This window comes from Malaclemys terrapin, chromosome 3, assembly GCF_027887155.1.
Source record: "Malaclemys terrapin pileata isolate rMalTer1 chromosome 3, rMalTer1.hap1, whole genome shotgun sequence".
Classification (NCBI taxonomy): Eukaryota; Metazoa; Chordata; order Testudines; family Emydidae; genus Malaclemys; species Malaclemys terrapin.
The window spans coordinates 84971823-84989886 of record NC_071507.1 but is presented as its reverse complement, the minus strand read 5'-3'; the positions used below and the strand labels follow the sequence as shown (position 1 = coordinate 84989886).

At 44.5% G+C, this 18064-nt stretch overlaps 1 protein-coding gene across 1 annotated transcript in view; it reads right to left on the bottom strand.

Moving 5' to 3' along the window:
• RPS6KA2 (ribosomal protein S6 kinase A2) overlaps window positions 1-18064 on the bottom strand; it is a 248283-nt gene that overhangs the window by 98417 nt on the left and 131802 nt on the right. The window contains exons 7-8 of the mRNA XM_054021757.1: window positions 2968-3005; window positions 1937-2079 (exon numbers count right to left, since the gene is read on the bottom strand). Coding sequence (XP_053877732.1) covers window positions 1937-2079; window positions 2968-3005 — 181 coding nt within the window. The remainder of the gene's footprint in view (window positions 1-1936; window positions 2080-2967; window positions 3006-18064) is intronic.

Genomic DNA, 18064 nt, shown 5'->3' with positions numbered 1-18064 from the left:
ATGTTTGTTTCTGTGTTAACAGTATGACGCTGCTAATGCTGACTGACAGAACTTCATTAGTTCTTAATAAAGAGCTTTGCATCTTCAGTCTTGCTGCCCCTACCTATGCTTGTAATGGGCTGTTGTTCTCCTCAACTGCTCCTTTATATCCCACCTCTTCCAGCATTCCTTCCTACCATTTTTCACCATCGCCAATCCCACTGCTCTCCTTCACTTGGACTGTTGTCCCAGGGCTTATTTGCTTTGATAATTTAGGGCCAGTTCCCGGGAGGTGCAGAGTACCCTCACCTCGTATTGATGTCAGTGGTTGCGGAGGGTGCTCAGCACCTCAGATCTGCTTTGCTCTAGACAAGCCCACATCCATAATAAAGTGGGAACAACACACTAGAGCTTGAACAGCTTGATGAGATAGAATTACAATATTTTCTTGGCAACCACTGACCCATCTCTATTTTGGGGCCAAGTCTTTGATCTCTTTTTATCCAGTCCATTTTGATCCTTGAATCTACATTTTATGTGCTTTGATCCTACATTGTGGCTCAAGTGAACAAGCCCTTAAAATGGCGTATAATTCTTTTCCTCTTTATGCTGTTGCTGTATATTATGAATTGAAGCAAATGGTATAAAAGGAGACAAGGGAGTATCACTATTTGGTGACGGGTCTCATTGCTAGGGTAAATACCATTTTATCGCTATCATTTAGAACTTACTGCAGGGAACATATTTCTTATCCTATTGATCAAGACTTTGGATATGAATAATACACTTACATATATTTTCCATCAAGGTATGTACATGCCTCCAACTAGTATATTTTTTCATGTGAATTTGACAACACATTGCAAATTGCTTTGAGGTGAATTCTAACCAATATCTGAATATCACTTAATTCCTTCTGATCCTTAGATTATCTTAAGAACAGCTTCTCCACCAGAGTATGTTGGTTACAGTTCAAGGAAAATACCCCATAAGGAGATACAAAAAGAGGAAAATGCTAGCAGCAGATATCCTCCCATACTTTTTGCTTATAGAAATCCCTTTTTACTGCTTCAATCCATTAATTATTAAAAGGAAAAATGGTTAAAGTGATTAAAGCTTTTTTTTCTCTGAGGTGTCTCTGGCAGCACTCAAAGGCTTAAGCACCAGCTTACAGTTAAGATGCTTTTACTATCTCTATCTCATCTCTTTCTGTATTCCATTATCTTTTCCAATATATTAAGTCACCGAGGAGGGAAGTAGGAGAGAAAGAAACGGAGAAAAAAAGATTAAAAATACTGAGCACTATAATGATGCAAAGGAGACAATTAATAAAAGGAAGAAAGAGTGACATCATATGTGGCAAATATATCAATAATGAATTTTCCTTTAGTGGAAGCAGACCATGAAAAGTATGCTCCAAAAATAAGTATGTAATAAAATACCTTGGAAGGTTTAGTATATACTAGTAAGACAGAAGCCTTCATTTCACAGATATAGACATTATTATCAATGACCCCCTTTTCTCTAAGTTTCTCTAAGAGGTCAGGGACATCCTATGGACAGATCCCACATGGGGAATTGCTTCCACTCAAGAACCAAGCTAGTAAATAACAAAACAGTGATCCTATTTATTCCTGGGGTGACTGTATTTTTCTAATCTTGTTCTGCCTATCTCTTTGGAATAAGGTTATCATGACTCATGGCAATCAATTATAACAGCCACCTTATGAGAGAATTGGAATGAGGGAGTGAGAAATTAGTGGCCATATGTCATCTCATATAATGTCAGAAGTAATTAGTTTCCTACTGCTGACGCCATGTGAACGATCAAAGCAATCATCACCCATTTATGTCCTCCTTACTACCAGTCCATTAATTGCTGAAAGTGAGCCCTCTTAGCCTGAAATATCCAGACAGCTGCCAAAAGAATGAAAAAAGAAACATAATTCATCCTTACCATTAGCACACCAAAGGACCACCAGTCTGCACTCTGCGTGTGTCCTCGCCGGTTGACCACCTCTGGGGCCATGTACTCTATTGTCCCACAGAATGAATACGCTCTCTTGTCATGGTCAATGGCCTCCTTGCTCAGGCCAAAATCTAGACATATTTTGTAAATAGATAGAACTCTTGTCAGATCTTGGTTTATGATTATAAACATTATCTCACATTTAAATATCATTTTTCATTCAAATGAAACCCAACAGCTTTCGACAGAGATGCAGAATACTGAATCCAACTGAGAGTTGAATATTTACAGAAGTGCACATTCACGTAATGTGCAGTTTATGTGCACATAAGCACCAAAACATACTCAGAAGTTGGAAGTTACATTTGCACGTGGCTGTACACAAGCAAAATTCCTGCTTGCGTGTAGGGATTTGTACCCTGAAGTTGGGCACATGCATTTTTCCACACACTTCTGAAGATACGTCCCCAAGATGGCAGAGGTAATTTGGATAAGAGAATATAGTTACACCAGTTGGAATTTGCACAGGACATTGGAGTTAACACCCAATTCTTGCAAAAAATAACATGGAATTTCTAATCATCACAAGTGGACAAGCATGCTATGATGCCCACACCGCAGCTCCAAGGCAACAAAGGGATGTCCATTCTAGGCATCTTTTGGTTGCAGTCTAATCTGGAGCTAGAAGCCATACCAGAAGGATGTGGTTGCAGGGACTCCTGGGTTAGAAATCTGGAGATGGAAGCCACAGCCAGGAGCCCAATTTTATCTGGAAAATGGTACTTCCTGCATGCATAGGGCCCTTATGCTACACCAGGCCAATGGTTCAGCAATGACCAGAGGGAATAATGTCAGCTACTGAATCATCAATCCCACTTCCTGCAGCCCCAAGGTTTTCTCTAGCAACCTCGTTCCAGCTACTGACCCAAGATCACAGCTTGATGCATGGAAACCAATTCAGTGCGTTGGCAGGCCTGTAGAGATTACGTTTCAGTGATCAAATGCTGTTCTTTACATACCTGTAATCTTAATGTGACCCTCTTCATCTAGGAGGATGCTGGAAGGGAAAAGGCAAAAAACAAAGAAGGATTATAAAGATACAAAGTACATTTAACAATAAAGAATAAAAAATGGTGAAAGAGGAAATATATACAAATTAAATATACATGTAGCCCGCCTCCTTCTTAGAGACTCCAGAGAAGAGAAAGATCCCCAGAAGCCCAAAGGTCTACATACCTATGTGCCTGAGACATGAACAGCCTATGCAAGCTGGATAATCAGCCTTACTGACAGGCCAAGGCAGCCAATTCCATGACTTGAATGTTTGGTTGGGTCTGCCCAGACACATGATCTGAGCCCAGAGAGACCTAGTGTTTGAAGGAAGGGAGCTGACTGCAGTGTGTCTGCTTTCAGCAACAGGAGTCACAGAGCTTTCCCTGCTCTTGAAGGAAAGGAGAGAAAGGTGCACAGAGAACCCAAGACTCTTTGGTTGCAAAGTGATCTACAGAGTCTTAAAAGGGAGAAATAAGTGGACTCTTCCACTCTTGAAGACCAGAGGTTCTCTGAGAGTGGGCTACACACATTTTTACAGTGTATCATCATCATCAAGGGTAAAACAAAAAACAAATAATGCAAGTTAGCTTTAAGGCTGCCATTCTGTTCACGACTCCCCGGGATGGCTCAATGTTGCAACAATCTCAGTAGAGAAGTTAATTTTATCACATAGGATTTAAGTGTCATGTAAGCCTGTGAACCAATAGGCACAATGTGATAGGTTAATAAAAGAATGAGGTCATATCTCTTAGATCTACATGCAGAAGATTGAACCAACTGCATGGCACCACCTTGCCTTGGACCAGTTGGAGTACCCTTATACATCCAGGACTCAGTGAATGGAAGAGTATGAGGGGTTGGCCCAGAAATGAGATGTTGGAGGGAGGGAGTGTTGTCCCCTCTCTACCTCCAACATCCCATGGGAAATCTGCTGAAAAGGTAATACAGCCACAAGGGAGGATTACGCAGTTCTCATCTCCCTAGATCCCTTCCAGTGAAATTTAACTCCAGAGGCAATGATCTGGTCATGCCATGAGTAAGTATGCTGAATTTCCATGCTTATATCAGCTTAAATTAGCCCATGAATATTGTTTATTTTGATGTCTTTCGGTTTTAATAGTAGAAGTAAATACATTTTTATTTTCCTAAAGTTAAATTTAATTCAGCACGCATAACAGATTGAAAAGTGATGGCAGACTGACTTCACTGGTGAGGGAACATAGTAGAATCGTGGTAGTGAGACTATGGATACCTACAAATCCAAATGAATTATTTGTTCCAAACTCAGTAAATAAATGCTGTGTCTTGAAGGAGCATGCTGCACAAGGGATTTATTTAGGGTGTTCACTTTATAAATTATTTTTACCATATGAAAACAGTAATATGGAGTATTTAATCTAATTGCTGATTCATGTGTTGAAGAAGATCTAACTCTTATCTCCTGACTGCTTGTGGTCCATAAAAAGATTCTACTGCACTTTTCAGAACAGTAGGGATGTTAATACTAGTCTCTTGGTCAAATTCCATCATGGGTAATTGCATTTTACCCACCTAAATTTCCTTACTATACCAATTGGATCTGACATAATTCTTTACTTCCGGCCCCAAACTATTCTGTAGTGTTTCTATGCACAGTTGAATTTATATTTTCAACACTGAAGGCAGCTCTCTTTTCAGTGATGTGAAGTGATTCCTCGTTATGTGATCGTAATATATTTCACTATTCAAAAATATTTGTGTGGAAAAACTAGAGATTCTTCTCATTTGTAGTGTGATTTTGATAACGGAAACATTTTCACTTTCCCCACTAACATAAGCAATTTTTTTTTAATAACGATTGCAAAAAACACCAAAACGCAACCTTGGAGTTATAACCTCGTGTTTTCATATATTTGCTCCAGGCTAACATTTGCTGTTTTCACAGAAGCATTCTGACATGAAACATGAAGGCAGCCAGCAAAAATCACCTTTAGTTTTTGTGGAAACAAGAAAGAATGTTGAAACAGAATTGTGACTCGTAACTTGTAAGGATATTAATTTTGTAGCCCTAATGTGGTCAGCACTCCTTTAATCAACAATTAGATTAAATATGTAAAGTTAGTAGTCAACCACATTGTCTCTCTTTATATTCCCATCCTCTCAGACCTTCAGATCATCATAATACATATAATTAAAAAAAAACATAATAGAAGCAAAACTGATACATTAGTATATAGATGCAGAAAATGTTGTCTTTGTACTAAAACATAATTAAACAGAAGATCATCTGTAATGCATTTGTAGGTTGGGGACAGACTATTATAGAGTATAATTCAACATCAAAGGCTGACAGCTTAGTCACTATTATTGCTCAATAAGTAAAGCTGCTTCTTTTCCATCACCTCCCACCTTCCTGAGGAAGCGTGATTTTTAAACACTAGCCATGTAACAGGCATGTTTACATATGCACTAGTGATAATCTTCTCTCCACAAGAGGATTACACTGAGGCCTTGGCTACACTTGCGAGTTACAGCGCTGTAAAGGCTCCCCCAGCGCTGTAACTCAGTCCCCATCCACACTGGCAAGGCATTTGCAGCGCTGTATCTCCGTGGTTGCAGCGCTGCATGTACTCCACCTCTCTGAGAGGAATAGAGAGTATTGCGCTGCCGCTGCAGCGTTAGTGTGGCAGCCCAATGTGCTGTGAATGGCCTCCAGAATTATTCGGCAGTATCCCACAATGCATGTTCTAGCCACTCTGGTCATCAGTTCAAACTCTACTGCCCTGGCCTCAGGTAACCAACCATGTGACCCACCCTTTACGTTCCCTGGGAATTTTAAAAATCCCCTTTCTGTTTGCTCAGCCTGGCGTGGCGTGGAGTGCTATCAGCGAATCTTTCCAGGTGACCATGCCTCCACGCGCCAAGCGAGCCCCAGCATGGAGCAATGGCGAGTGCTGGACCTCATCAGTGTTTGGGGGAGGAAGCTGTCCAGTCCCAGCTGCGCTCCAGCCATAGGAATTACAATACCTTCGGGAAGGTATCAAAGGACATGATGGAAAGGGGCCATGACCGGGACACCCTGCAGTGCAGGATTAAAGCGAAGGAGCTGCAGAGTGCCTACCACAAAGGCCGTGATGCAAACGGCTGCTCGGGTGCCCCCCCCCGCGACCTGCCGATTCTACAAAGAGCTGGTTGCGATACTTGGGGTTAACCTCATCTCCACTCTGAGCACCACCATGGATACTTCAGAGCCAGTGGGGACGGGGTGGGAGGAGGAGGAAGAGGAGGAAAACGGGAGTGATGGTGGTGGACCGGATGGAGACACCCCGGAATCCCTGGAGCCATGCAGCCAGGAGCTCTTCTCAAGCCAGGAGGAAGGTAGCCAGTCGCAGTGGCCGGTACTTGGTGGAGGACAAACAGAAGAGCAGGTTCCCGGTAAGCGGGTTTTTTTTTTCGGGAAGGAATTTTTTCGGTGCGGGCTCTTTGGGAGAGGAGGGTTAGGCATGCATGCCTAGATGCGGAATAGTGCATTGATATGGTTTATCACATCGTGGTAATCGGCCTCGGTAAATCTCCTCGAATGTCTCATCCAGAACATGTGCAATGCGCTTGCACAGGTTTATCGGGAGAGCCACCGTGGTCCTTGTCCCAGTGAGGCTAACGTGTCCGCGCCACTGTGCCGCGAGGGGCGGCGGGACCATTGCTGCACACAGGCAAGCTACATATGGGCCAGGGCAGAAGCCGCATTGGAGATATCGTCCAGGACGAACTCCTGTGGAAAATGTTGGGACAGTGTTCAGTGTAGGTGCTCCCTGAAGCTGTTGGCTCTCCCCAAGGCACAGAAACCCAGAGGACAGTGCAGCCCTGAAACAATCAGTCCCCCTTACTCACCATTTTGAGGCTCCCGTGGGATGTATGCGCTCTGTTTCGGACGGGAAAATTATGCTATTGTGTAGACCCTGTGTGTTTTCTACTCCTTAAGTGCAGGGGAAATCATTACTCTGTCTGGTATAAACAATGCTGCCTCTGTTAAATGTTGCATTTTGCCTATACAGCTGCATCAACCTTGAGACCTCAGCCGTCCCTCTTATCACTTGCTCAGAGACTGCAAAGACTCAGGAAGAGACTGCAAAAAAGCAAGGAAGACATGCTGCAAGAAGTGATGCGGCAATCTATTAAAGAGAATGAGAAAGCACAGCACTGGAGGGAGAGAGAAAGCAGGATCAGCCAGGAAAACGCAGCGCACCAGCGGCAAAGCACTGATAGGCTCATAAGCATCCTGGAGCGCCAAGCAGACGCTATCCAGGAGCTGGTAGCCATGCAGAAAGAGGAGCAGTACTGCAAACGCCACCCCTCCCTACAGCCCTTGTCCCAAAACTCTTTCCGTTGTGCCCCACTGTCACCTCCAACCCACTTTCCCCAACTTCTGTGTTCTTCACGCCACCCACTGCCTCCAACACCAGTATCTTCACCACCCAGCCCTGAAAACCACGACCCTTACCCTCTGCCCTCAACCCCCATCACCATGCAGTATAGCTATCCTGAAATGCAGCACTCACTGCACAGCACACCAGACAGGACATACGCGAATCTGTGATTGTACTGTTCCCCACTCCACCCCCTTCTCTCTTTTCAATAAATAATTTTTTTTTCTTTTCAAAAAATGGATTCTTTGGCTTTGAAAACATTCTTTATTATTGCATAAAGTAAAAGACTCCTTAGCCCAGGAAATAAACAGGCACTGCAAGTCTGCTTGTCTGCTTAGCAGACACTGATTCCTAAAGATAGGAACTACTGCACTTCACGCCCGTGCAGATATCACTGCTGGTTTTCAGCCTCAAATTGCTCCCTCAAGGCATCCTTAATCCTTGCAGCCCCGTGCTGGGCCCCTGTAATAGCCCTGCTCTCTGGCTGTGCAAATTCAGCCTCCAGGTGTTGAACCTCGGAGGTCCATGCCTGAGTGAAGCTTTCACCCTTCCCTTCACAAATATTATGGAGGGCACAGCACGCAGATATAACCACGGGGATGCTGTTTTCGGCAAAGTCTAGCTTCCCATGCAGAGATCGCCAGCGGCCTTTTAAACGGCCAAAGGCACACTCCACAGTCATTCGGCACCGGCTCAGCCTGTAGTTGAACCGTTCCTTGCTGCTGTCAAGGCTCCCTGTGTAGGGTTTCATGAGCCACAGCATTAACGGGTAAGCGGGATCTCCACGGATCACAATGGGCATTTCAACTTTCCCTACCATGATCTTCCACTCTGGGAAAAAAGTCCCCGCCTGCATCTTCCTGAACAGCCAAGTGTTCCGAAAGATGCGTGTGTCATGCACCTTTCTGGGCCAGCCTGTGTTAATGTCAATGAAATGCCCACGGTGATCCACAAGCGCCTGGAGAACCAGAGAGAAATACCCCTTCGTACTCGGATCCTAGGTGGGGCGATGCCAGAATAGGAATGTGCGTCCCATCTATCACCCCTCCACAGTTAGGGAACCCCATTTGTGCAAAGCCATCCACTATTTCCTGCACGTTACCCAGAGTCACAGTTCTTCTGAGTAGGATGCGATTAATGGCCTTGCAAACTTGCATCAACACGATTCCAACGGTCGACTTTCCCACTCCAAACTGGTTTGCGACCGACCGGTAGCTGTTTGGAGTTGCCAGCTTCCAGACTGCAATAGCCACCCGCTTCTCCACTGGCAGAGCAGCTCTCAATCTCGTGTCCTTGCGCCGCAGGGTGGGGGCAAGCTCCTCACACAGTCCCATGAAAGTGGCTTTTCTCATCTGAAAGTTCTGCAGCCACTGCTCATTATCCCAGACTTCCATGACAATGTGATCCCACCACTCGGTGCTTGTTTCCCGAGCCCAAAAGTGGCGTTCCACGGTGCTGAGCATGTCCGTGAATGCCACAAGCAATTTCGTGTCGTACCCATTACGCGGCTCGATAGCATCGTCGGACTCCTCACCCTCACTCTCACTGTCACTTTGGATCTTAAGGAATAGTTCGACAGCCAAACGTGACGTGCTGGCGAGACTCGTCAGCATATGCCTCAGCAGTTCGGACTCCATTTCCCGCAGACAGATCGCGCTGCACAGAAACCGTTGAAAGATGGCGCCAAAGGTGGACGGAAACAAAGGGATTTCTGGGATGCGAAGCGATGCATCACGGGGCATTGGGACAGGACCCAGAATCCCCCGCACCCACGCCCCCTTCCCACAAGCCACGGCACCAGAATGGGAAAAGGTGCTCTGTGGGATAGCTGCCCATAATGCACCGCTCCCAATAGCACTGCAATTGCCGCAAATGTGGCCATGACAGTGCGCTGGGCAGCTGTCAGTGTGGACAGACTGCAGCGCTTTCCCTACTGCTGTACATCTGCAAGTGTAGCCAAGGCCTGAGGAAGATAATAGAATTTTAGGCTCCTGTGACCGCTGTGGTTTGGAGGCCAGTGTCAGGAGCTGGGTGTGAAACCTTGTTATGGGTTGGGCTAACCCTCCCTTCCCAGGTTGATAGGTGTGAATTACCCTTCAATTACCATCACTGCAAACATAAGCCCCACCTAAGACAAAAGGCATGTGTGAACCCGCCAGGAGTGGGTTTGTTGAGATTTGTTTTGGGTAGGTGTTCCTGGGAGTGTGAGACAACACACAGCTACTGAGGTCACAGACCAGAACAGAGAGAGAGGCAGAGGAAAGGATGCAAGAAAAAGGCAAGCAGGAGCCTGTGAGCATAGGGACACCCTGGAAAAAGCTATAGAAAGAGCTTTTGGCCCGAGTGTTGGCTAAAGAGGCTTGGGGGGGCTGGTAAGCTAAGGAGCTGAGTCTTTTTTGTTCTTGATTCCTTCTGCATTCAGAGACACAGGACTTTGTACATTCCTTGTAAATAAACAAGATTGCGTCAAACAAATACCTGGCTACTACCAATTTCTATTCCCACCTGGAACATCCACACAGCCCTGAACTTTGACTAGCCAGTCAGGTCAAAAAGGGGCAACAGGAGCAAACATGTGGTAATCACACAGTTTTGGCCCTGGAAGTGTATAATGGCCCACAATGATGACTCTTCTTCACTCCCAAACCCAGGGGAAGTCTTCTGTGATAACAGTGTAAGATTGCAGTAATTCCAGGGGTATTGCCAACTAGGCACAGAGCAGAGCTGCAAAGCATCCATTGTATTCTCCCCTGAATCATCCATACTGTAAATAGTTTATTTCCCACTGGAAAGGTATGCTGTTTTTTGCAGCATTAACTTCTGAACCATGAATTCTACATGCCCATCCTCCTTGAGCAGTTAACAGCACTGGACTGGAGCTAATGGTAATCAGGCTAGTTCAGGGGTTGGCAACCTTTCAGAAGTGGTGTGCCGAGTCTTCATTTATTCACCCTGATTTAAGGTTTCGTGTGCCAGTAATACATTTTAACGTTTTTAGAAGATCTCTTTCTATAAGTCTAGAATATATAACTAAACTATTGTTGTATGTAAAGTAAATAAGGTTTTTAAAATGTTTAAGAAGCTTCATTTAAAATTAAATTAAAATGCAGAGCCCCCTGGACCGGTGGCCAGGACCCGGGCAATGTGAGTGCCACTGAAAATCAGCTCGCGTGCCACCTTTGGCACAGGTGCCATAGGTTGCCTACCCCTGGGCTAGTTGTATCGCCAAGAATGAAAGGGGCCTAAAAACATGCAGTGGGCTTTCTGACGATAGGACCCTTATTCTCAGGGATTTATTAAATAAAAATGAGCAAACACACCAAAGCACTATCTACTGTATAGAGAGTGGGAGAGAGAGAGAAAGAACATTGTAATATTTTAAGTAATGGGAGACACTCAGACCCTATGGCAAAGAGTAGGGTTACCATACGTCCGGATTTTCCCGGACATGTCCGGCTTTTGGGGGCTCAAATCCCCGTCCGGGGGGAAATCCCCAAAAGCCGGGCATGTCCGGGAAAATCGGGAGGGCTGGGTGGTGCTCGGCCGGGGCCGGCGGTGCGGGGCCGGGGGCATGGTGCCGGGCCGGGAACCAGGGGCGCAGTGCAGGGCCGGGCGCGGGGCCGGACGGGGAGCCGGGGGCGCGGTGCCAGGCCGGGGTCCGGGCTGGGAGCCGGGTCGGCCGGGCCCGCGGGGAGCCGGGCCGGCGGGGAGACGGGTCGGCCGGGCCCGCAGGGAGCCGGGCCGGCGGGGAGACGGGCCCGCGGGGAGCCGGGTCGGCCGGGCCCGCGGGGAGCCGGGCCGGCGGGGAGCCGGGGAGCCGGGCCGGGGGTGCGCCGGGCCGCCGGGGGCGCGGTGCCAGGCCGGGGTCCGGGCTGGGAGCCGGGTCGTCCGGGCCCGCGGGGAGCCGGGCCGGCGGGGAGACGGGGTCGGCCGGGCCCGCGGGGAGCCGGGCCGGCGGGGAGCCGGGTCGGCCGGGCCGGCGGGGAGCCGGGTCGGCCGGGCCGGCGGGGAGCTGGGCCGCCGGGGAGCCGGGGAGCCGGGCCGGGGGTGCGCCGGGCCGCCGGGGGCCGGCAGTGCTGGGCGGGCCGGGGGTGGTGGGCCGGGGCCGGCACCCCAGGGCCCGAGCCGACCCAGGCTGGAGCCGCCGGGGGGGCTAGCCTGGGCTGCGCCTCCTCCCCCCCACACCCTCCTTACCTGCTTCAGGCTTCCCGCGAATCAAATGTTCGCGGGAAGCAGGGGAGGGGGCGGAGACTTTGGGGAGGGGGCGGGGTTGGGGAGGGGGTATGGGCGGGGCTGGGGGCGGGGCCGGGGGCCGTGGAGTGTCCTCCATTTGGAGGTACAGAATATGGTAACCCTAGCAAAGAGGGTCTAGACAGGGGAGATTAGAAAGAATTTTTGTTTGCAATGCAGGAGATGAGATTCCCTGCATCAGGCTCCACAGATTTGATAGACTATGCTCCTGTCCCTGTTGCATTACCACTAAGACCTCCACTGAGGGGATAAGTCATGTTCAACTTTCCTGCTACATTTTCTTTGTATTTAGCAGCCTACAAACTCCACGGAGTGCTACACTTTTGTCACTGACACCTGCAACTTACACTTGCCCACGGACAAAATGGGGAGGGAGTGTGTGGATGGATGCACGTGTGCACACAGAGTAATTTGTCCCCTTACAATGTATAAAATATACAGAACTCCATATTTATGAACCAAAAATTACATTGGAGGGAAAAAAGGAAAATGAGCTATCAATTTGAGGGAAAAACATGCTCATTATTGCAATGAATCAATTTAAGATTAGTGAAGCAGCCACTGTATCCGCCACTAATTATCCTGACTGAAACAACTGGCATTTAGTAAACTTCACCAGTAATTGTGGAAACATACCTCTTCTTCGATCAGTCTTCCTGTCTTGTCTCTTTATGTTTTATTCTTTTTACAGTTCCTTTTTACTCTACACTATCATTAACCGAAAACTCTATTGTGACAATCACAATTATTTCAGCTACTGCATATGAGATGCACAAACCAGAACTACACTACTTTAGTTTTCAGGGGGAGAAAAAAAAAGGAAATCAGATATTGTTAATATGATTCAGGCATGGGGAAAAAAAAAATCTTTCTTCCAATTCAATGGTTTGAAATTATAACAATGGAAGAGGAAGAACAGATAAGCAAGTTATACTAGGTTATAATTCCACTGAGGATGCCGATGGTATCACAAAACCCTAAGATGGAACTTCTCTATATTCAACTTTTGCATAATTATTTTTTCAATGTAAGGTTAGAAAGCGTCTGTGTAAAACTATGGCTCTTCACATTCTATATTTCACAATTAGTAATAAATAATAAATAATAATAATAATAATAATTTGCACTTCTCTAGTAATTTCAATGTTAAGATCTTAAAACACAAACAATGAATTTAATTGTTGACAGCCTGAACCAACACCTATTGCCCTTCACTGGATCAGGCCCTGAGGCAGGGGAGTACATTAATCTCCATTTTACAGACAGGGACAGTAGAGTGACATGCCCAAGGTCACACAGGATGTTTGCAGCAGAGCTGGGATTACAACTGACAGCTGAAGTCCACGGCTGAATCTTAAACACAAAAAATCCTCCCCATTGGAGAGTGACATTACTGTATATCTCAAATCAATACTAAAATGATTCTGTCTGTGACACCTAGCAATTTCTGAATCTGTTTTTTGTTCTGATCTGTGTCTTCTAGGCTTCACTTTGAGCTTTAGGTTCAAACAAGCCTGAACGCAGAATCAAACTCAGCCCAAACTATCAAATTGGGCCTGGCCTGGCGCCAAAATCATGTGGAACTATTCAAGGTTTTCATGATTTTGGTCAGATTTGCTCCATACTTAGGTCAGGCTTTCATGAAATATAACCTAGATTTCATGCTTTTCTGCAAACTTGGCCAGATGTTCTGGTTGCTAAGAAAATCTGAAACACCATTTGAGTTTCATCTAGTTGCAGGTTTTGTTATGAAAGTTCCTCACAGCTCCAGAGATCAAAATATCTTCAGAAAACAGGAGACACTCACAAATTTAGGATGTCATCACATTGTATTATGTGGTTATTGTGGTACAATATTTGTATCATGTCACCCAACCTCAGCACTGCAGATTCTTCATCCAAATTCATTTGTTATGTAACTCCAGTGCAGTTAATGAAGACAATGAAGAGTTACAACAGAATTACATCAAGTATGAATTCGGTCCTTTGCATCACAAAAGTAAGACTTCTTGGTTGGAGGTAGAGCTACTCTCCCAAATCCTTCATACTACTTTAACCACACCATCAATACAAGCATACATGTTCATGTTCAGGTTTCATGAACTGTGCATGTTTTTCTGGCATTTAATGGCTGCATTTAAGGGTTCGATTCTGCCATTCTTACACTGAATCATACTTTACTACACAAATAATCCCATTGGTTTCAATGGGACTGAGCAATTACCTTATTACATGAGTAGTTTCATTGAAAACAAGGAGATCACTCATGCAGAAAAGTATTACTTAATGTAAAAGTCAGAATTAAATGGTAAGCAACTTGAAGGAAGAAGCATTTTTGGCAAATAAAAGTTGAGCCAGAAAGACCAATTTTTGGCTATTTAGATTAGATCCTTTAGTTCTCAGCATCACAACATTGCCTGGTGTGCAGAGGTTGCACTTAAAAACTTGTCAATTGTCTTAGGTGGTTAATAACACTAACTCAGTATTTGTAATTTTCTCTAGATATTTGTATGAGGAACATAGAGAAGCAAAGGGAACACTGCTAATATTAAAGGTAATATTATCTGGTAATCTAAGGCAAAATAGAAAGTTTTAAAGAGTGACCATCCTAACAGTTTCTAAAAATGGTATCCAGTAATTCTTTATTGATATCAAGAATGGAAAGTTAAGAAATATTCCAGATATTTACAGTTAAAACTAATACTTACTAGTAAATCATCACCTTAAAAGACCATATATATATATATATATATATATATATATATATATATATATATATATATATAAAACAGTACATGGGGCAGTTGGAAATTCAGGCTTGTTTGAGATTTTATGATGTGATGTAAACCATCAAGCCAATGTTGCACTCAGCACACATATGGGGTTGTACCATTTTAACTATGCTGGTATAGTTAAAGCAGTACCAACATTTGTGTGTAGACAAGCCCTTAGCTACACCAATGTAATCATAAGGATTCCCTTGTATAGGTTTTATTTACTATGTGTTCTGAGTGATTTATTATAGACTGAACTGGTAGCACTGCCTATTATTAAAGTTGCTGACATCCCATTATAAGACTCTGTTCCAGTTATTTATAACACTGGTCTACAATTTTTGAGAAGTCGTCTGCTTCAGAGATAAAATGTGCTATTTATTATGTATTTTGATGTGCTGAATTCAAATATGACAATTAAAACAACTGATTGGCTACTGTTTCTAAGATATTTAAGTTTTTACATTTTATGTCTATGTCTATTGTGTAGATAGTAGAGTTTTAATCATAAATTGTACACCTAGGTCTTTTCATGTGTTTATGGTTGCTTTACATGATAATATTTCACCTGTCCTGTTTATATAACTCTTTAAAAATCAGCAAAAGGGTTATATAAATAAAATTTATTATGAAACAAAAGGCAAAAAATTATTATGTACATAGTTTAGTCCTATTCAGTGTCTACTCGGCACTTCTTGGCTGGTCTCTTGTATTCATTAAATGGAGCATCTCTTGTCACTGTCCAGCAATAGTCTGCAAGCATTGATGGGCTCCATTTGCCCTGATAGCGTTTCTCCATTGTTGCAATGTCCTGGTGAAATCGCTCGCCGTGCTCGTCGCTCACTGCTCCGCAGTTCGGTGGAAAAAAATCTAGATGAGTGTGCAAAAAATGTATCTTTAGTGACATGTTGCAACCAAGGCTTTTGTATGCCTTGAGGAGGTTTTCCACCAACAACCTGTAGTTTTCTGCCTTATTGTTTCTGAGAAAATGTATTGCCACTAACTGGAAGGCTTTCCATGCCGTCTTTTCCTTGCCACGCAGTGCATGGTCAAATGCATCATCTCGAAGAAGTTCACGAATCTGAGGACCAACAAAGACACCTTCCTTTATCTTAGCTTCACTTAACCTTGGAAATTTTCCATGGAGGTACTTGAAAGCTGCTTGTGTTTTGTCAATGGCCTTGACAAAATTCTTCATCAGACCCAGCTTGATGTGTAAGGGTGGTAACAAAATCTTCCTTGATTCAACAAGTGGTGGATGCTGAACACTTTTCCTCCCAGGCTCCAATGACTGTCGGAGTGGCCAATCTTTCTTGATGTAGTGGGAATCTCTTGCACGACTATCCCATTCGCAGAGAAAACAGCAGTACTTTGTGTATCCAGTCTGCAGACCAAGCAAGAGAGCAACAACCTTCAAATCGCCACAAAGCTGCCACTGATCTTGGTCACAGTTTATGCACCTCAAAAGTTGTTTCATGTTGTCATAGGTTTCCTTCATATGGACTGCATGACCAACTGGAATTGATGGCAAAACATTGCCATTATGCAGTAAAACAGCTTTAAGACGCGTCTTCGATGAATCAATGAACAGTCTCCACTCATCTGGATCGTGAATGATGTTGAGGGCTGCCATCACACCATCGATGTTGTTGCAGGCTACAAGATATCCTTCCATGAAGAAGAATGGGACAAGATCCTTTTGACGGTCACGGAACATGGAAACGCTAACATCACCTGCCAGGAGATTCCACTGCTGTAGTCTGGAGCCCAACAGCTCTGCCTTACTCTTGGGTAATTCCAAATCCCTGACAAGGTCATTCAGTTCACCTTGTGTTATGAGGTGTGGTTCAGAGGAGGAGGATGGGAGAAAATATAGGGTCCTGTGACATTGATGGTTCAGGACCAGAAGTTTCATCCTCTTCCTCGTCTGACTCAAGTGAGAATGATTCTGGTGCATCAGGAACCGGCAGTCCTCCTCCGTGGGGTACTGGGCGTATAGCTGATGGAATGTTTGGATAATGTACAGTCCACTTTTTCTTCTTTGACACACCTTTCCCAACTGGAGGCACCATGCAGAAGTAACAATTGCTGGTATGATCTGTTGGCTCTCTCCAAATAATTGGCACTGCAAAAGCCATAGATTTCCTTTTCCTGTTCAACCACTGGCAAAGATTTGTTGCACAAGTGTTGCAGCATATGTGTGGGGCCCATCTCTTGTCCTGATCTCCAATTTTGCAGTCAAAATAAAGGTGATAGGCTCTCTTAACCATAGTGGTTATACTGCGCTTTTGTGATGCAAAAGTCACTTCACCACAAACATAGCAGAAGTTATCTGCACTGTTCACACAAGTAAGAGGCATCTCTGCTCACTTTGGCTAAACAGAAATGTGTCCCTTTGCAAAATCAAACACTGACAAATAAGAGAGCACGACACTGTATGATTTCTAGAGCTGATACAGGGCAATTTGTTCAGCAGAGTGATGTAAGTTTCGTTATGATTGCATCATCCATGACCTCTAGGAATAACATGATGCAATTCATATCATGTATGACGCAATACCAGCTTCAGATTGCATCATTCATTGTTTTGCCTAAAAAGCAAGTACTGTCCAAACCCAGTCATAGATTTATTCATAGATCCAGCCAAAGATGTATTTTAGTCATTTCTGGTTTAAATTGAGATCCCTTCCCTTTATAACTCACTTATCCTCCGCCATTCCCAAGTCAAGGGTCGTATATACTGGCCCAATAGCATATCTTGAAAACTAGAGCCAATCAACAATTTTAAGCATCATTTTCATTCTCAGTGACCCAGAATTAGTAAAGTTTGACTACATTTATTTTAGAAGCATTTTGGCTGTAGAGCAGTGTAATCTTTGCCAAACTTCACGTGTTTGGGCTAAAATTTTCCATGTCTGTCTCAGGTTGAATTTTTTTTGGGGGTGGTGGGGGAGGTCAAAATTTCATCCAAAACAGGCATCAGGGAAGAGGAAGTTGCTTTATTCAAATGCAAAGGTGACCTAAGGAGATATGAGCCAGATCTGTGGGAGGAGTAGATTGTGACAAAGGAACCTGGGAGGTGGGGGAAAAGGGGGGAAAGCTGGGGGGAGCCACGGAACAAAATTTGGACTAGCTGTGCAAGAAGACTGGAAGCTGGAGAGAAAAACAGAGTGGAATGACTCCACTGAATGAGGGAGGGGTCCTATGGAAAAATAATATGTGATAATGTAATTAAAAACTATCATAATACAAGGGGGTCGAATAAAGGTTGCTTAGGGAATCTTAATTCTTGCATTTCCTAACTTTTGAGTACTTAACTTTGCAACCTTACTAACGATCTTTTAATTTCGCTCTTTTAAGGATGAAATTCTGAGATGTATTTGTACCTCAGCTTTTTGACTGGATAGTACTATAAAGACAACAGAGGGCCTATCTAACACAGGTTCAGCTCCACTGATGTTTGCACAGTGGGAGCCGTAGTGTAAATGGGCTACCAACACGTTTTTTTTGAGCACCATGTTGACTAGGTTTACTATAAGCAGGATTAGGTGACATGAGGATGAATAACAGCATTAGCAGCTAGTGGGCTCTCTACATTATAGCTCCCAACACTGCTAAAACCGGTTCAGTTT